The 20,799-nt window shown below is 40.0% G+C and overlaps 1 protein-coding gene across 1 annotated transcript in view; it reads right to left on the bottom strand.

The window, feature by feature from the left end:
* The window catches only part of TOPAZ1 (testis and ovary specific TOPAZ 1), a 39,512-nt gene extending 20,355 nt beyond the window's left edge, over positions 1-19,157 (bottom strand). Inside the window, exons 1-8 of the mRNA XM_066193865.1 lie at positions 17,933-19,157; positions 13,632-16,545; positions 11,173-11,234; positions 8,629-8,759; positions 6,583-6,638; positions 3,324-3,430; positions 1,016-1,101; positions 159-296 (exon numbers count right to left, since the gene is read on the bottom strand). Coding sequence (XP_066049962.1) covers positions 159-296; positions 1,016-1,101; positions 3,324-3,430; positions 6,583-6,638; positions 8,629-8,759; positions 11,173-11,234; positions 13,632-16,545; positions 17,933-19,091 — 4,653 coding nt within the window. The 5' untranslated portion in view covers positions 19,092-19,157. The remainder of the gene's footprint in view (positions 1-158; positions 297-1,015; positions 1,102-3,323; positions 3,431-6,582; positions 6,639-8,628; positions 8,760-11,172; positions 11,235-13,631; positions 16,546-17,932) is intronic.
* Between the last annotated feature and the right edge of the window lie 1,642 nt (positions 19,158-20,799).

The raw sequence follows: 20,799 nt of genomic DNA, 5'->3' as shown, positions 1-20,799 counted from the left end.
GAAGACCCTGAGAGGAAGGATTTCTGGACATTTTTTTCACCCATCAATCTCTGATTGATTTCTCACTTCCCATATGTAACTGAACAAAGGAGATGATGTTTAGGTTTTGAAAGTGTTCACACTTACAATCTTTTCCTTACTTCAATAAATCTTTTTACCTTTTCATCCCCTTGTCCTGGAACATGACAGAACCAACATTTTGTTCTTTCACACCCACGTAAGGTCATGAAATAATATCTGCAGTATTTACGGGGCAGGTTAAGCGCATCAAGGATCTGCTGGACTGATTGAGAAGCCTGGAATAAAATAAAATTACAACAAGCAGGAAAAACCAAGTAGTATTTCTTGAAAGCAAAAATGGTCTTTGTTTTCTAAGAGTTTCAAAATATCTACAAACTCTAAATGAAAGCTGAAAATGTGATCTATAATTAATCCCCTGAAACTGTATATATCTCTATACTGTACTTGCAGCATTTCAAAGGACACAAAGATCAATCCCTTGTCATGTCACGTTAGTGTCTAATAAAACAAAAGCCTGTCTTGAAGACCACAAATAAGGATAATGCAAGAACTGCTAAATGAGATGGACAGTGAGTAGAGAGGAGGAAAAAAGGTGACAAGTTCCTGCACAGCTCTGAGTAATCACCTGAGAATTCTGCGGCAACAAACTCCTTGACCCTTTTTCAGTGCCTAGCACCATGCATAAAGCAGGCTGTCCTAAACATGTGAAACCTTGTCTACTTTTCAGTTCTACAAACACCAGTAAAGCAAAAATCATGATTTGATTTTGCTTAAGCTGAAAACAGAAATGAAGAAATATTCACTGTGAATAGCAGTCCCTTCATCACTGATTTTGTTCTCAGAAATGATATTACTCAGTGATAACATCTTTAAAAGTGTAAAAACACAGACATGTACAGATTCACAGTTTCTGACTTGATACATGGGGAACTGTCTAAATATCTGTAAGAAGTTTAGTGCCAAAGGATCAGAAATCAAAGATTTAACAACTCACAATTGCATTTTTCTCCATCTTCCATGGCTCAGTATCTCGACAATTCTTCAATAGCAGTAAAGTACTTTTCCCTGAAGATTTGTAACCTAAAAATTAGGATGAGGGCAGCAAATAACTTAATAAAAATGAATCACACTGAAACCACTCTCATTTATCTTATTTTCCTTTATATTTATAGTTCAAGTCACAGCAATGATTAATGAAAATTTGATTAATGCAGCCCAAAGCCAGTAATTTAAATTACAGTTTTCTTAATTATCCTAAAAGTGAGACTTTACACAAACTTCAAGTGTAAGCACATTTAAATTAAAAACTTCACTACTTTATCCAAGGTTTCTATTCTAACTTACAGAGATAAGAAAAGGAATAAAAATATCCAGAAGTTTTAACTTCAAAACCTACCCACTTTATCAGTAATCTTTGCATTCCAACATCACTAGCCCTAAACTTAAGCTATTTTTTCAGAACTGACAGAAAACCTTTCATACTCTTTATGTTTTAAGCAATGCAAGTAGCAAGTCTAATAAGCCCAGTCTAAGTTACTGGTTTCTCAACCATGAAACTTGGTTTTAGAACTTTAATTATTATTGAATGACAGTTTTCTTTCTTTGAAAACTGAATAATGTTAATGGGAGATAAGAGTTCAAATTTTCAACTCCATATCTAAAGACAAATGAGAGCTTTGAATGCCCTGCATTCTAGGATTCCCAACTGGCCCCTTCAAAGAACTGAGTGTTTAAAAGACGGGGTGCTTAGCCCCTTCTGGCAAACTAGTGTTACTAAAGAGCATGCAATAATGAATATTCTACTTGAGACTGCACTAGGTACACGGTTCTTAATCTCCATGCCTTCCTAACAGATAGGGCTATCACAGGATAGGAAGGAAGAACATAATGTAGAACAACGAGTACTTATCATTATGTGTTGTCACATGGCAAAAACTTGTGAAGTGAGGGTGGGCCACTCGATAAATTCAGGACTGGATACATTTAGTGACAAGACTGAGAAAATGGCCAACCACGAGCTACAGAAAAATGCCACTGGGAATTCGATCTTTTCTCCAGATTCTTGCCATCCCCAAGCACAGAGTTTTTCACCAGGTCCTTTCAGGAGTTTGTATGATCCCTTGCTGACTGTAGGTCAGACTCGTAGGGAAGCAGGCACTAAAGTGAAATAGCCAATGCTGCCTGCACAGTTCTGGGAATAAAAGGCTTTTGCCCAGTCCTAGTACAGAAAGTCTTGCTTTGGCAACTCACAAATGACTTTAAGAAGGAAGACTTAGAAGAATTATTCAGCAGGTGTACAGGCTTTGAAGGCCAAAGACATAAACAGTTTCAAACAACTGGAGTCTGAAGACGTATTCAAAACTGCTTTTTATACCATGTGTCTCTTGCACTACCTGAAAATACTGTCAAATGACATGATGATAAAATTGCTCTACAGACTCAGACTGACATTATAATTTGAAACTAAACAAGAACCCCTGTCACTGATCTTAATTCAAGAAATCCATGTTTATAAACATCCATATTAATAAATAATTCTAAAAACATTGATTTCCAAAGCACCTGTTGCAAAGAAACTGAATGCAGTATCTATCCACAAGTAATTGATTCCTGTTTTTCTCTATCTTGTACACCAAATAAACCATGCTTTATGCAAAGCTAAATGTCAGATTTGTTATGTGCAGTGACAGCATAACGGAATGCAGTTCCATTATGATTTCTCTGGCGGCACAGACACTGAAGAGGTATCTGTCCCACGTGTGAAATATACTGGGTCAACACGAAGTGCTACTTACTAAATCTATGCAATTATTTGATCCAGTCTAGTGAATGCCTCAAAAACATTTGAATTGGCATAAACAACAAAGTTCTCACCTTCAGCAAGGTGGGCAAACCACTTTAGCAAGTTTTATAAAGAACAATCAACCAACCAAATCTGCAGTCACATTCTCTGACCACAAATAAAGGAAAACAAGTTACTTGCTAATAACACACCTCAAACACAATGTGTCAGACATCTAACAATGCAGGCACTGCTGTACCATTGAAGTATCTGAGAGGCATAAATATCAGATAGAATTATTTCTATTTGACCCTACTGAATAGAATTCTGCTAAAAACCCAACCCCAAACCTCTCACTAACCGATCATACGAAAGCTAGCAGTTTTGCTTTTATATATGCAAAGTAAAATTCCAGCCAACGTCTTCAGGAACTAAAGACAGTCCTTAAGATTTCACAGGCAAATAAAGCACCCCCAAAAGAAAAAAATTCTAAAGGGTTCACCAACACAGCATACAATACCATGTGTCAAGGATTTCATCTCTGTAGCTTCACTGGAGAGATTTTCTTTTCGGTCATTCAATGGCAATCCTGACAGCAATTCACAGTTTGCTTTGTATTTACAGTCACTGTTGAGCATTTAAAAAAAAAAAAATTGTTAAAATGAGTTTGTTCACCCAAACTAACAGGGCTTTCTTTCATGTACTGCATGCCTCAAAAGAGGGATTAAGTGTATAAAAGATGAGAATTTCTTCAACACTTCACACAACACTTCAAAACTTGCCATAAATTTAAATAGCCAGCAGTCCCAACAATTTTACTTTCATTACTCTCATTTGTCTGGTCCAATGTGATTATGATTTTAGCTGAGATTATTCTGCCCTAACACATAACCATACAAAATTCAATAAATAAGTAGAAAAGGCACCTCTGAACCACCTCCCCCCCCCGCCCAATGCTGAGACGATTTCACCTCTGAAAAAGCATCTACTTAACATTAGTCTGTTATGCAATGTCTGCCAAAGGAGTAAACCTCAAGGCTTTTCAAATTACATCTGAAGAGTCAACTGTTGTCTTTTCTAAAAACTGACTACTGGACAGAAGATTTAGGTGATTTCAAAGGGAACTCCAATTAAAGACTGCACTTTTATTCCCAAATATGTACATCCCAGAGAATTAAATGACTGAAATGTGGTGCTTTCAAAAAGAAGCTAAAAATAATACTAGCAAAATACTTGGTAATCTCTTCCATATTTGTAAACAAAGCCACAGAAAAATATCATTCCCTTTCATGAGATCTTGCTCTCCTTCCCACTTTCAATTAAAAATTCTGGTTTAGTGCAAAGGACATTTTAACCTGCTTGCTCCTCTGCAGACAGAAACAGAGTAGCTACCTCCTATAAGGGATTCAAGATATTGAATACTTCTCATAGCCAGGATAATTCAAATAGTTCCTAAACTTCAGGATGTTTTCAATTCAATTTGAAATAAAAATGCTACAGTAGACAGGAAGAAATTCCATCTAACAACCCCAAAATTTTCAAGATCAATCTTTATTCTCGTCAATGGTTCAATTTCTAGAGGGAACAAAAAAAAACCCTGCAGTTTTAATTAATCAGAAATTTCAAATTACCACATAAAATCTTCTCATGCTTCCTCATGATGCCAGCCTCAGTTCCGACACAACAGGATTTTCATAACTGTTTCCCTTCAGATTTCCTTAATCTAGACACGGAACTACACACAATTTTGCCAGGAACTGTAAACTATATAGCTCTGCAAGTATTTTTTTTTTTTAGTAACAGCATCACTAGAAGTGGAGTTCACTAAATAAGAACAGCAACTACATTTTCTTCTAGATAAAACTTTGCAATGGTAACATTTTTCAATAAAACTAGAGAAAATAGTTCAACTCCAAATGAAGGCCTCTTCTCTAACCACACAGAGTACTGCACTGCACTGCACAAACATTTTATTCAGCACAATCTACTTATTCTATAATATAAAGAACTATTTATGCTGCTAAGGCAAACTTAAATGGGTATTTTATAGCAGAAGGAGGAGCTTGGAGCTCTCTAGTGGATTAACAAAATGATGCAGTATTCTCCACTGACAGACTTCTGGCACACTCAAGTCTGTCACAGAAATGTGAGCTGTGTTGGGAAAAAAACAGTGCTCTCTTCTACATCAGCTAAGGCTCCTTGGTTATTTTGAAAGTTATTGTGTCCTACTTCCAGTCAGGACAGGGTTAATTTTTGCAGTAGCTAATTGAGGACGACTGCTCCTAAACCACAACACTCAAAAATGTGTTACTTCTCTTCTAATTACTTAAGAATTCCATCTTAACTATACCTTTCCTAGAAAAACTTCTCCTACAAAAAATTCTCTGTCATTTCTGGACTGCTGGTAAATGAAAATGTCTCAGTCTGACACTAATTCAGGCTTGGACAATCACCCACCATATGAATTTCAACAAGGGAAAGTGACAGATTCTGTACCTGGGATGGGGCAACACTGGAAGTACAGACAGGCTGGAGGAATGAGAGGCTGGAGAGTAGCACTGTGGAAAGGGACCTGGGGGTGCTGGATGACGGCAAGTTGAGTGTGAGCCAGCAGTGTCCTGGCAGGCAGGAGGGCCAAGCATGCCCAGGGGGCATCAGGGACAGCATTGCCAGCTGGCCAAGGGACAGGACTGTCCAACTCTGCTCTGCACTGGTGTGGCCTCACCTTGAATATTTTGTGCAGTTTTGGGTGCCACAAGGTAAGAAAGGCACTAAACCATTACAGAGTGTCCAGGGGAGGGCAATGAAAATGGTGAATGGCCCTGAGGGGAAGGCTGGTGAGAAATGCCTCGGGTCACTCGGCTTGTTCAGATGGAGAAGGTGAGACTGAGGGGTGACCTCACTGCACTCTGCAAGTTCCTCCTGAGGGGAAGAGGAGGGACAAGCACTGATCTCTTCTTTCTGGTGACAGGACCCAAGGGAATGGCCTGATATGTCAGGGGAGGCTTAGGCTGAATATTAGAAAAAGGTTCTTCACCCAGAGGGTGGTTGGGCACTGGAACAGGCTCCCCAGGGAGGTGGTCACTGCACCAAGCCTAAGAGAGCTCAAGAAGCATTTGGACAGCGCTCTCAGGCACTGATATTACTCTTGGGAATAGTGCTGTGGTGGGCCAGGAGTAAGACTTCATGATCCTTATGGATCCCTTCCAACTCAGCTTACTCAGTGATTCTGTGATTCTGTAAATCAGACTAAGAAATGACGTGTACAATAAACACTGCAAACACAGCTTGAAGCAAAAACAGTAAAGCATGTCCTTAACTGCATGTGACATGTTTTTAAGCACCTTTTTCTACTGCTGTACAAATATTTGTCAGCCTGAATTTGAATGAGATCTTTCATAAGCAGACAAGAAAAATGAAAAGCTTCACGATTTATTACTATCTTTTGGTTCTGTTAAGTGCTATCGTGGCAAGAAATGCATCTTACGCCACACTCACAGTGAGATGCAAAAGAGAGACACCGTCATGAAGTTAATATATTTTGCCACCAGTCAAAAGACAAAATAAGCCCTACTGTCCTGTCAGGCCACGACTATACTTGTTCTGTACTTTGTAGAGTTAAATTATATTATTTCACATATTTATTTTCTTCATCACATAGTTACAGTAACATGGAAAACTGAATTAAATAGTGGTGGTGTTCAGGTAACAACATCACGTTTTATTTGTACAGTAACTGGGGAATACCACAGGTTACATGAAGGACACACTATATGTACCTTTTTTCAGCTTCACTCTTATTTTCTTCTTCAACACCAGGCACTCCATCTGCAAGCTTGAAATGTGAAGATATTTAAAAGTTATTTTCAGGTATAGCAAAGCACTACTAAGCCTGTTATGCTTTACTCTACAGACTTGAAACTGTCAGCGATCATTGCAAGGTGTGATAAGACAGTCTTAACTGTAGAAACTGTAATTTGGTGTGTTGTAAGGATTCCTTTTACAACACCTTTGTTAATGGAAATACTGCCTTTATACTCTGTTCTTTAAAATAGTGATTGTTAATTGGAAAAAAAGGTGATGTGACTGTATTCACTTCTCTTTCCTTCCATGATAATCTCAGCAATTTTTAGGCCCACTGCCCAATTTTAACTGTGCCTGACAGATGTGTGAAACACCACAAAAGTTATTCCATCAAGTTTAATGAAATTTAAAACTGCACCAAGGAGGAATTTAAGCCTTTTGCTCAGCTCTACACAATCGTGGATAGTTAAAAAATCCCCAACAATACAGAGAAAAAAGACACCACAAAACATATTTGGAGGAGAGAATCTGAAAAGATTAATACAGAAGGATGTCATAGAATCCTGGCTTTGTTTCATCCATTATTCATGAAGTAACTTAGGACTTCATATTCTATCACAAATTTATTATAGCCAAAGAATGAGAGATGCATATGCTCTCATCGGATTTCCAAACTTTATTTTACCAGTTCCTGAACAGTTTTAGCATTTCTCCATGGTTAGTTTTTGCCTTTCTCACTGGATTATTAATTGGAAAAACTATCGAAAAAGACAAATCTGGAAATCTCCCTGAATAGTAGAGTACCTGCAGTAAGTGTTCTGCCATTGCATCCCCCCTGCAAGTGTGCACTGCTATTTTCTATCCACATACAGAACAGGTTTAGGTAGGGCTTAATATGCATTTTGTGGTTTGAGTTTGGGTTGGGTGAAATTATTTGTACATATTTTCTGCTGTCCAACACAGCAGAGAAAAGCAAGCACTAGGACACTGATTTTATAAAGCCACAAGGCTGTGAAACAACCCAGCTGGGACTGACCTGGTAATATTGCAACAAGTACCTCACCTCCAGTAAACCTTACAGTTTGACAGACCCTTTTTGTCTCTCCAAAAGATCAGGAAACAAAATTGCACTGTTAGCTTTGTGAATTTGTTAGCAGCCTCAATTCCATTTGCTGAAGGAAATGTTTCCCTTCTTCTAAATGATTTTGAAAGGGAAACTGATTCTCTGCTGTTTGATTAACTTCCCAATTACTTACCAATTTTTAACCATATGAACTTTAGAGTTTAACTTAACCAGTTAAAACCACTAGCCACTCCTGAAGTAGGGGAAAAGAGTAAATGCTATCAGCAATTATATATGAGTAGCACGGAGATGTAAATTCCAATTCATTATCAAAGAAGCAGATAGTATAAAACTTCAGCAGATCTTAAAAGACCTAGACTTATTATCTAGAGGAGGGAAGACAGAGAAAGGTCAGATAAAGACAGTGAGCATGAAAATGATTCCCTCTGGACAGCCAGAAGTCTGTATGTTAAAGGCCCTTTTGGGCAAGTGATGAAGCCCAGAATGATTCTTCTTCAATGCATGATGGCTATGCAGCTCCCCAGCTCTCCAACACTGCCCCAGCCTTCTCATACTGAGAGGCATTTAACAGCAACATTTAAAATTAGGTATGTTATGTAATAATGTCATATATGCAAAGCATACTCACAGGTCTACACTGGAAAAGTAATTTTCATACCATTGGGAATACAGCTTTACTGCATCAACTGATATAACAATATCCTGTTTCACTTCAAATTTGAAGCTTAATTGTTGGTGACAATTAAAAAAAAATCAAGTTCTGTCAAGCAAAGATTATATTGCCAATACACAGTAATTTATGAAATGCTAATATTCTTTTTATTATAGGAAATTTAAAATTTTGTGGATAAAACAGCATTAGTAATTAAAATTATCCAATTATGTGGATTGTAATTTCTGAAACTATTTAAAGAGAGACAGCATAATTTCTCAGTACCTTTTCATCCTTGTCCAAACTCGTCAAAAGTTCATCTAGTTTGCTCTGTTGGGTAACTTTGAGAAAGTCCTCACCAACATCTCCTAAAGGACTGCTTCCTCTGGAGGAGTCGTGGGTTTTCGCATCTTCAGCTGAAAGTGTACAAACACATTGCTTTATCTGTTTCCCATGCTACAAGGCAACAAAGCTTTTATTCCCTAAATATTACAAAGGCTTGGAACGAATGACATTTAAGAATTCCTAGGACTTCCTAAATGTAAAATCTATATGGAAAAATATTTCATGCTTAAGGCAGGAACTATTTCAAATAAATATTAGGCTGAATCTGCAATTAAAATTCTGTCCAAGCTGTATGTTCTTTAATGGTCCCTGCAGAACAGTACAACAGGTTTACTTACAGAATATTGAATTAGTATTTTAGAAATAAATTCAGTTAAGCTTTTTTATGAAAACACGGCCAAAGATATGTGTGGTAATTTGCTAAGCAAAAAGACTTAAGTCTTTGTTAGAAAAGGGCATAAGTTAATCATACTGACATGATGCAACCCTGAACTAAATATAGAGAGCTCTGAGAAACTCCAAATTCCTGTAACATAGTAAACTCAGTAAGAATTTAGTGTCAGGAAATTTCAGCACCTTTTGCAGATGCCACAGGAAATGAACAACACACTTGGCTGGAACTTTCTGAAATGGCTGCTTATGTACAACAGAAGAGTTCTGCATAGAAAAGAAATTCATACTGGATCACACGAATGACTTTCAACTGCACTGTGAAGGTCCACATACCAGAAGAAAGAATCAGGTTAGTATTGGAAACGCTTTTCTCTTATAGTCACTGGTCTCTGTGATCACCAAGTACAAGACACATCTAGCTGAAGACAACGCTTCCACTTGAAAGGTAAAGAGGACTGATGTCATCCAGAATATTTTAACTGTAGTACTTTTGCCCCTTCTTAAATGGTGAAGCCATGAAGGCAAGGAGCCATGACCTCACTAAGTAACTCAGGGCACCAAAGCAGTAATGTATGTATTTCTAAATAAATACATGAATAGGCAGTAATTAACAAAACCAGGTACCTTTCTTTTGTTCTGTGAAGGTCTTTTTTAAAACTCATGCATGAAACGTAAGCTACTGTGTGCATATTCATCTAAGATCATGATAGGATCCTGCTTCTCAGATCTGGGAAGAAGGACTTTAGATACCACAAAAAGAACCAAAGACTTTCAGCCTCAAACTTTGCCAGAACATGAAGTAAAACAACAAAGAAAATGCAGAAGTTACTGAATAGTACAAAACTTGTTGCCAGGTTTGGCTCCAAACACCTCAACATTGCAGATTCCATGGCATAGGCCCCAGTCTATTTCCATGACCAGAGGCCTAACTGTGCACTTCCTCTTGACTCCTCCTCAGGGAACTCCTGTCTATTTCTTGGTATCTGAGCTCTTAAAACCTCATTACCTTTTACTTTGCCTTCTAATACCTGAAGCCTGAAATCTTCTCTTCCCCTAATAGTCTCTAGTCACTCCTTTCCAGAAGGCATTACCTGCTGAAATCACTTTTCCCACACAACCATAACACATTAATTTAGAAAACCAGCACAAGAAGCACTGTGTCACAGGCACCTTTCGAGCTTGAAGCAAAATCAACACCCAATGCCAAAATGTCAGATCAACAACAAGCTGACAAACTGATACCAGAAGGGACACACCATGAACCTCCAAAACCACTCTCAGCAGTCTGTGTGTACACCACTGTCAGTAATGGGCTTCTATTCAAAGTCAAAATCCTGTGCCTCCAACCTATCTAGTAGGAACTTCTACATTAGGTATACTTTGCACAGCAAGCTGCAGAAAACTAAACAAATCACATTCATGTGCTGCCTAGCTGGACTGTTCTGCTTTACATAAGAAGAAAAACCCCACTAAATCAGAAGTAGCCTTATTTCATTAAAAAAGGGCATACTTTAAAAACAAAACTGGTTCTCTGTGGAATGGGCATAGCATCCACAAAAAAAAAAAACAACAAAAAAAGAGGACAACCTGGAAATAAACCTGATTACCAAATTCTGCGTGCTGATGAACACAAGAGAAAAACCACCTCTAACTTTAACCTAATCTCCAGAGCAGTATCACAGGACTCAGGATCTTACTATAATCCCAACAACTAAACAAATTCTTTGCCTAAAACTATCAGAGAAATGTAAAAAAAAACAACCCAGAACCAAACAAAAAACCTCAATCCAACCCAGCAGTACTACCAACAGACAAGTACTACAGAGAAGTACATGTTCCCTCTATGACTCAGGGTTGTGTCACTTTGAAAGATGTTGATGTTGACCCAATATGCATTAGGAAATAAATTGCTGTTACAATAAAAAGGTAATACAGAACCAGAAAAGGCTTTTGTTTTGTTTTGGGGTTTTTTTGGGTTTTGTTTTTTGAATTTTTTTTGTGAAAAGGAGAAAGCCTTGGTTTTGCCACAGAACATCTTTTTAGTTTCTTTCTTCTTTTGATTACATACCAAAAATTTCCAGAGACCCTTACCTTTTAACACCAAATTACAAGAATTTTCAATGTTGCTTGACATTCCAGATTCTTGCATGCATCTGTTTTGAACAAAAAGTATTATTTAAGATTTCCATCTTGCACAAAAGCAAGAATAGTCTATTAGCTACATAAAATCAAAGTTCTCAGTAATACTTTTAGCCATGGACAGAATCCTTATATCCAACACACTGTTTTAAGACTCTCTTTAACTTTCTCTTTTGCCTTTCTTATGTTCATCCCTTCAGGTATACACTTAAACATGTCAAGTAAAACCAAGACATTTCAAAACCCAAAATTTTCAGTAAAAGCTCATGATCTCATTTAATCTTTGCCTAAAATACTGAGAAGTTTTCTCTGTATAGCAAAACAAGAAAATACGGCGCTATTGAGCCAATTCATCAGTTTCTAAAAAAATGTGATTTATAGTAATTTTATATTTGAGATTATTTGCATATCAATGACTCTCAAAAAGAGCAAGAAAAACAACCGTCCATAGGAAGATACTTACTTCACCTATTTCAAAGATAAGTCGGGGAAAAATAAATATTTCTTGTTAGAAAAACTCAGGAGAGACAAATATGTATTTAAATGTTACATACAGAATACATAAAGCTCCATCCTGATCATCACTGATTTTAAAAGGTTGTACCTGGTGAATGACACCAAGTGTAATGACAGCAAACTGTCCAGTCAAGGCAACAGAAAATGGCAAACAAAAGCATATGTGGAAAAATTAAGTTTTACAGCCCCTTTCAGGCTTCAGAACAGAATGTCTTCCTGACGCCTGGAAGTGACCAGCACTCTTCTCTATGTAAACTGCAAGCACCAGAGAAATAACCTGTTGAAGTCCCAGATGTATTTGGTAAAACTCAACAACAGTAACAAAAAAATAGTGTGAACTGGCCATGATCTGGTATTATCTGGTGATATTGCAAGTTACCCAATAAAACTGTGGTAAGGTCTGTTGCCTTATTTCAAAATTCTCATATTTAGGTCTTTAATATGGTCTTGACTGCTACCAACTATGGTTAATCCCCATCTAATAATCTTTACATCAAATTATGGAAGGTAAAAAGCAAAATAAGGAATTTTGTCTGTTTCTTTAGCAAATCAAGGGGAAATTCTAAGAAAAAAGAACCATGCATTTTTATTTTCCTTGGTTAATGGCAAGCAAATTCAACAGGTATCAGAAAGAAATGAACACTTCTTCTAATAAATTTACTATGCTACAGCCTAGCTGCTTCTCAAGAAGTTGGACACTCCTACTACAGACTTGCCCTGTTCTCCAGAGGCATGTTTTGGCAGAAATTTTATTCTATTAACATCTGAAAGTTTTATATTCTCATTCATAAAAGTGTTCAGCACCTCAAAGAAGGTTCAGCACCTCACCTTCATCTTTTGCACATGGGTTTAATGAAAAGGAAAAGGATAAGGAGAGTAGTGAGTTAAAAAAAAATCAGTTATAAGGTAGTACAATCCTGAAAATAACTGTAATGTTACTTAAAATACAGGTAACATAAAGCCACCTAGAAAGACCATGCAAAGAAAATTAAAACATCCATCCCAATAAAAAAAACTAATAGGAAAAAACTTCATAGGAAAATCTTGCATTATTTCTATTTAAACCTTTTTTTTTTTTTTTGTAAAATGCAAAAAAATCAATCTTAAAACTTTTTCACTGCACACAAGTATCAAAGCTTAAGAGAGAAAACAGACTAAACAAGAGAGGAGTTCATCCTCTCCATGAAGAACTACTGTCTCATTTACAAAAGCTAGTTTCTACTTTAAATTTCTTTACCCCGTCCTGTGACTTTTATTATAATCTCAAAACCCAGTAAAACATTAACATCTAATGATTTACACCAGGAACTTGCTGAATGAGGATGCAGGATCATAAACCTCTACAACACCTTAGCCAAATCACACATCTGAAAAATATTCACATGTCTGGGGATAGGAGAAAAAGAGTGAAAGAGAATGTCAGAATGGAATACTACTGTAGAGACAACCATTTACTCTCACAGATTCAAGAGAAGAATAAGCTACACCTAAAAAGTAAAAATATTTCTAAGTATCATACCACTTTTTTTTTTTTTTTTTTTTTTGAGAAAACTGCCTTCAAAGGGTATCTGTTCTCTCCAGTCGGGTCAGATTGAGAATATTATTTTTCACTATCTTTGTTTCTATTCTCATACTTCATTTAAACAAGCCCTTTAGGACTACCTTGTCCTGCAACTAAAAGTTTATCCCAGTTCTTATGAAGAACACATTGATTTATCTGCATTCAGAATACTGTCATGGCTCAATCAAACTTAAGACACTCAAAATCAAAAAAATAATTTCAACAGAAATCAGTGAAATTCTCTAAGGAAGCCTGACACTACAACTACAAAGTATACTGACGTGGGATAAAAGTATTTAGGAATATTGTGATAAAAGAAGAATAATATGCATACCTAAAACTACTCTCTACTGAATATGTCTTTTCTGGGATAACAGGAGACTCGGGCTTAATATACTCCTTTGTGCTTTTAATGCAGTCTGCAGAGGACTCTTTCACTGGACAATTTTCACAGCGTGCAGGTGCAAGTTCCTCTTCATTACTGGTTCCAAAAAGGTCAGGGTCATCCTGAATCACATCAATGACAAGAACATCTTGGTTGTAAGCTTCAAGGATATCTGGTACATTTTGACTTTTGCGTTGTGAAAAATTCCCTCTTGATTTTCTATCACCATTTATTTCTAATCCAACAGTGTGGTCGACTGCATTCCAAGAACGATCAGGAAAACCAGACTTCAGCACACATTCAGCACCATAGAAAGCAGGCAGAGATGGCTCTGGTTGTCCATCAAGAAGAGGATGTGGACATGCAGAAAAACGTCCAGGGAGCACGGACATCTCATCGGAGAGGTTTACAGAGCCATTGTGCTGGAAGTCCTTACTGTCAATCTCATCTGCTTTTTTCTGTTTAGAAGCTGGAGATGTAGCATCACTCATGACAGGAAGAGGATGCTGCTCAGATTTTACCAAGAAAATCTCTTCACCTGTCTTCTGCCTTCCTGGACTAGTGCTTTCAAGAAGCTCTAGTGGACTGCAAGTTTTGCTTTCAAATGAACAGAGAGATTCCAGTTTCTTGGATTCAGGTTTGTTCCTGCATAAAGGAATTTTGAATTTTGTCAGGTTTCCAGAGGTGAATGGTTTAATTAGGTTTAAATCAGAAAAAGTCGGGTTCACTACTGACACTTTGGGGCTGAAGTTCATACTGTTGGTGTTATTTGCAGAAGTACCATTCTGGACTGTCCCAGACAGGTTTCTGCTTGTCACCATTACTTTACTTTTATCCTTCTGTTTTGTTGTACCATTCTGTACTGTCACAGACAGGATTCTGTTTGTCACCTCTGCTTCATTTTTATCCTTTCGTTTTGTTGTGCCATTCTGTACTGTCACAGACAGGTTTCTGTTTGTCACCTCTCCTTCATTTTTATCCTGTCGTTTTGTTGTACCATTCTGGACTGTCACAGACAGGTTTCTGTTTGTTACTTCTCCTCCATTTTTATTCTTTCGTTTCGTTGTGTCATTCTGTACTGTCACAGACAGGTTTCTGTTTGTCACCTCTCCTTCCTTTTTATCCTGTCGTTTTGTTGTACCATTCTGGACTGTCACAGACAGGTTTCTGTTTGTTACTTCTCCTCCATTTTTATTCTTTCGTTTTGTTGTGTCATTCTGTACTGTTACAGACAGGTTTCTATTTGTCACATCTCCTTCATTTTTATCCTTTTGTTTTATTGTACCATTCTGGACTGTCACAGAGGGGGTTCTTCCTGGTACATCTCCTTCATTTTCACCTTTTTGTTTTGCTGTAAAATTCAAGGTTGCTCTAACTTTTCGCACATCGTCATGGTTAAAACCCAGGGCACTGCTATCTGTATTAACTGATTCCCCATTTTCATTGTTCATTGTCAAAGTCTCATAAAAACCCACAGGAGAGGATTCCATTGTTTCAAGTGAAGCCTGACAGTCAATATTTGGATCTATCTTTTTATGTGTAATTTCTTTTGCAATTTCTGCCAATGATGTATACAAACCCAGCTGGCTCACATTCTCAGTCACTCCACTGAGTCCTACAGCTTTAACACTGCTTTTATCAGGGGAATCCTCAAAAGCAGCTTCTAAAAGTCTTTTTCCCTCTGAGATGGACCTATGATTTTTAAGAAACCATTCAGAAGTCCTGGCACAAGATTCAACAGGCCAAACTTTTTTACCAGTCATGGGTATTGTTCTTTGACAGGTAAACTGCTGCAATTTCTTACTAACTTTGTTCAAATTTCCTCCTGTTTTGCTTTTGTGATGATCAGAAGCTTCATGGATCTGAGCTAACACTCTCAGGCTACCTGAGGCAGCTGCATAATGTGCCACACTGCTTGAATTTCCTCCTTTTATTATTACAGAGAGCTCAGATGTCTTCTTCAAGCCAGTTTCAAATGCAAGTAATTTGGCATTCTTCTTTCTCCAGGTTGATACAGTTTGTACCTCATGAGTATATTTTTCTGTATCAAAATCTGATGTATGATCACATGAAGCTGAGAGAGTATGATTTAGTCCTGAAACTGCAAACGAGCTTGACGTGGCAACTGCTGCTTCTGTCCGTAACTCACACTTCTCGCCTTCACTAGCCATGTCTGCAGATTTCTCGGTGGCTTTCATCCTTTTTCTAGGCTTTCTACCAATATTCCACTTTTTTCCCCTCAAACACTTGCTGCTTTCACTCAGGCAGCATGAAGCACAGCCTTCTTCATTTTCATTCTTTTCTTTATTAGATGATAAACCACCTTTTGTGAGTGATCTCTCATTTTGCATTCTACTAGTGCTGCAAATTCTATCATTCAGGTTTCCAGTACCATGGGCTACATGGAAGAACCCATTCAATTTATAACTGTTGGTAGTTCCACTGGCTGAAGGCTTCACTAATGTATTGATGTAACTACAGTCCTCTAACATCACAAATGGATTCTTTTGGGTTGCACAGAGCAGGCCACTACACTGGTGTAGGGCAGCACTGCAATGTTCAGCATCGTATTTTGCAGACATATTCATCACTTTTTCAGCTGCAGTCACACTTGAACTTTGCAGGTGCGTGTTTTGACCAGATCTGTGTTGCCTTTTTCTACACTGCACACCTGGCTCTTTTGTTACAGCACTGCACAGAAAGCTCTTGCTTTCAGTGTCACCTGAAGTAGAAACTGTAGAAGATCTAGAATAGTGAGATTCCTTTTCCTTGGAATCTTCTGCCCTGTTTTGCTTTGTCTGAACTTTCTTCACAGCCTGTGAAGTACCAGAGTCTTGCCCAATGGCTTTCAATTGTTCCTCTGCTGATGAACAAACCAAAGAACTGTCATTAAAGAAAATTCTTAAAGAGAAGAAGACTACCCTATTTTTTAAAGAGAACAAAAACCCCCAAACATTCAAGGCTGCTAAAGAACATGACACTGTGTGAGGCTAAAATATTTCTGGAAGTTTTATGGTTTTTTTAAAATAAACACTATTGGGACACTTAGAGTAAAAAGGATGTATTATCTACAGAAACAAATGCAAAGAGGAACAGAACCTTACGGTGTCATAAGGACATTGTAGTTGTATATTGATTGTGTATTCCACATGGGTAGAAAAGAAATTAGGGCAAATCTGGCAAGAAAATGCAGATACTATCTGCACATTCAGCCTTAAAATCTTTTGTTTATACAGCAGGTTCTCTGTAGTAGGAACACTTATTCATAAGAATATCTTTCAGAGACACAGCCCAACCAAATGTATCAGACTGACCAAGAAGATCCAGAAAAATTGAAGGACTTGCATTTTTAGCGACTACTACTTACTATTTGAAAGCAAATACAGATTATGTAAAAAACTGTGCATCTGAAAATTTAGACTAGAGAATGGGCTCAAGAGTAAACTAGTGTAATGTTGGGGTTTTCTAAACCTTCGTTTTCAAGGTAAAACATAATGTTAATGCCTCAGTTTTTCAGAATACAGTTTTTTACATAAAATATTAATGATCTACAGCAAGTATTTGTCATCTGAATGTATCCACTTAAAAAAAAGAATGTTTTTAGACAATCATCCTGAAAAAAAGACTTTTAAAAACTCTTCTTTCAGAATTGTTCCAGTTTGACTCAGCATTCTCTTCAAACATCAAAACACATTGCTTCTATATCTTTTGGGATTTTAGAGAAAAGAGCAACTAAAAAGTTCTGAGAGCAAACCTCAGCATCCTATAAAGGCAGACACTGAAACAAGACAGCATCATACATAACCAGAAATAAACAGATAATAGATGAATAAGGAATTGACTGTCTTTTATACTGGCATTGCTGAAACTGCTGCCCCCTTTCTTGCTTGTGGCTGACCACCTCTGCAGAAATAGGGAATACTTTTGAGGGAAACAAACTCCCAGCACTTCCTACCACAGGCCTGCCTGTTTCTGTCCATACCCCTCCCCCCCCTCTCTACCCCCCTTGAAGGGCTAACTGGTCTCCTCTCCTTGGTGTTAAACAGGCTCCTTTTCTCCTTCAAGGAAACCCTTTCCTCTTTCTGAAAATCTGTCTCCTTTCAAGACTGGTGGTGTTCACAGTATTGGGAAGCACACCCTAGCTTTTATCAAACTAAGTTAGCAGCCAGTTTTTAAATGGGACTTACTGCAGCACCAATCTGGGAGCCCAAATTCTGGACCTGCACTTCTACAGCTCTACCAGTGCTTACCACTTCTCCCTGGGCTGTCTGGTCCTTTCTGAGGGCTTGAGCTCTGCTGCTCTTCTTTCATGCAACGCTTCTGAGTCTTTCTTCTAGTTGTTGGTTGTTTTTGTCCACTCACATCCTGCAGCTTCTGTGACAGCAATGTATTTCTGTTCCTCATACTCAGAGATCCTTTCCTGGACTCTGGACACAGTGTATGCTGTTCCAGCAAGGCAGAACTACCCCTCTCTCTGTGACTATGTACTTTTGGTTTCAGCACTGATCTCCTCCTTTTCTTGTCCAAGCATCTCCTTTCTTTTTTCTGTGTCCCTAGTGTTCTTGATCTAACTAATGGACACCTATTCAACTTCTCTGGTACATCAACCTCTTCCTGGGGTTTTGGTTCAGACATGGTTTCCTGAGCACCCAAATTCTTCCTAAAATTTGGGATTTGCATATTCTGCATCATTATGGAGTCTGTGCATTTCGCTTCAGTACTCCATGTGACCTTTACGGGTTGAAGACCTTCTGGTTCTGGAAAACAGCATAGTCCATGTCCCTCTGTGCTCTCAATTTCCCTGTTCAAGGATGGGACCTGTAATTTTATTTCCATAAAGGAATGTTCGCCTTCTTTTCCTGAGCTCCTTGAACCCTTGTAGAAACCTGAGAAGTTCAGGTCTTCTGAGCAATGTTCGTTCCTTTCAATCCCTGCTGAGAACTTATCCTGCAAAGTAGTTCCTGAGAAAAATAGCTGTTGACTTTGACCTGTCCCTCTTAGAGTCTCTTCCCAGCACATTGCTGCAGCTGTGGCTGCTGCTTGCCAATCTTCACACTCACCTGTGTCTGAAACTGGTGAAACTACACCCTTGCCTCTTCTGGGAGACTTTCTGTGTTCGATTCTCTTGGGTTTTTTACCTGGGAATGTCTGTCTGTTCTCACCTTGTTCCTTCTGCACAGGCACAGGAAGAGCAAAACGCTTAAAGGAAGCACCAGAGAGCCTAGCAGGTTGTGGAAAGGAAGGTAAGGGCTGCTCAAGCTTCCTCTTTGGTGCCAAGTGAGGATTCTTGACTACCAGCTTTTCCCCTGGCTCACACCCTCTCTCCGAAGAGGCGGGGCTGCTGACCTTTGGGTCAACCTGCTCCACCTCGCTGGCTCTTACCACCTTCCCTGACCTCAAGTGCGGCATCTGGCTGGCGCAGGGACAGAAGCAAAGCCCACAAAACCCACTCTCCAGCGCACCTTTGGCTGCAACCTCGCCTGCCCGGCACCCACAATGGGGGCAGGCCCGACCTGGAGCAGGGAACAAGCCCTAGCAAGCTGCCGCCTCAGGGGACACCGGGGGGAGCCCACACCGACAGAGAGCAAGCCCAGGTCGCCCTGAGAAAAAATACGGCCACTGACAAGCCCTTCCTGACACCCCCGCGCACACACCCGGTGCAACCTCTCACACAGCAGGGCGGCGAAGAAACAGCCCCGCACCCCTCCAGACTCAGGAAGGCCGCTGCCTGCAGCCTCCCGCGCCACTTGCCGACCCTGTCTCCTTTACTCTCTGCCCTCGTCTACCGATCCGTCCCTCGAAGCCTCGTCCAAGCGCCGCCTGCCCGCCCAAAGAGCCGAGCAGCCGCCGCGCCGGCGGGCGATGGTGGGGCGGCGGCGTGAGGGCGGCTCCGCGGCGCGGCGGGGCGAAGCGGGGCGGCGGCCGGCAGGAACACCAGCCCGGCTGCGCTCGCTCGCTCGCCGGGGCGGCCGTGCCGCCTGCGCGCTTAAACCCCAGCGCCGGCCAGGCGAACGCGGCTCCTTCGGGCGGCCGGGGCCCGGTGTCGACAGCCCCCGCCCAGGCGGGCGTGCCTTGGCTTGTGCTGCGCAGCTGCCGCGCTGCCCCCATGGTGCCCGGAGGGACGTGCGGCGCTGCCGGGCCTCGCCACGGGCACAGGCGCAGCCGGGGCCTCATGGGGCACCCAAGGTAGCGGGCTTCGGCTTGGAACTGCCGGAGCCCGTGAGCAAACGCCCGACTCGCCCCCCGCTCGGAGCCGCGTGGGTAAACAGCCAGGCTCACCCATATCGTCAGGTGTTCCATCCCGCTCAGTGATGCAGTGTTCCTTCCTTCGAGCTCAGCGCTTCAGAAGCTCGCCAACGCGGAGGGGCCGTGCGGTTGTTTCCACACAATCACTGAATGGGTCAGGTTGGAAGGGACCACAGTGGGGTCACCTGCTCCAACCTCCCTGCTCAAGCAGGGCCATCCCAGGGCACATGGCACAGGATTGTGTCCAGGCAGTTCTTGAATATCTCCAGTGAGGGAGACTCCACAGTCTCTCTGGGCAATGTGTTTCAGTGCGTGGTTATGTGCACAGTAAAGAAGTTGTTCCTTGCATTCCAGCAGAGCTTCCTGTGCATCACTTTCTGGCTGTTACTTCTTGCCCTCTTGCTGGGCACCACTAAGGAGAGCCTGGCTCCATTGGCATCCCCCCATTAGATACTGGCAGACATTGATTGATGAGGTCCCCTCTCAGTTATCTCTTCTGGAGGCTGAACAGGCTCAGCTCCCTCAGCTTTTCCTGATGGGATGCTCCAGTTCTGTGATCAATTTTAAAACTCTCCACTGGACCTGCTCTAAGAGCTCCAAGTCTCTCTTGTGCCGAGGACATCAACTTTGTGTTTCAAGTAACACAGATCCTTAGGACTTGAGTTGGGGGGAGAAAATCACTCAAATTGATTTTATAGTCAGAAAACAATAGAAGTTGGTGTTTGAGCTTTGAATGGGGTGATAGTTTCAACACAGGTGGAGACCACCAAATCTTCAGGACCATCCACTGCGTGATAATGTGAACATGTAGAAGTTAGCCTAAAAAAAGCAATGTTGTACAAAGACTGAATCTAAGTGGCAGGTGTTATGA

This window comes from Chamaea fasciata, unplaced genomic scaffold, assembly GCF_029207755.1.
Source record: "Chamaea fasciata isolate MVZ Bird 193981 ecotype frontalis unplaced genomic scaffold, bChaFas1.0.hap1 SCAF_1, whole genome shotgun sequence".
NCBI lineage: Eukaryota > Metazoa > Chordata > Aves > Passeriformes > Sylviidae > Chamaea > Chamaea fasciata.
The sequence above is the reverse complement of the archived record's forward strand: the minus strand, read 5'-3'. Positions and strand labels throughout refer to the sequence as shown.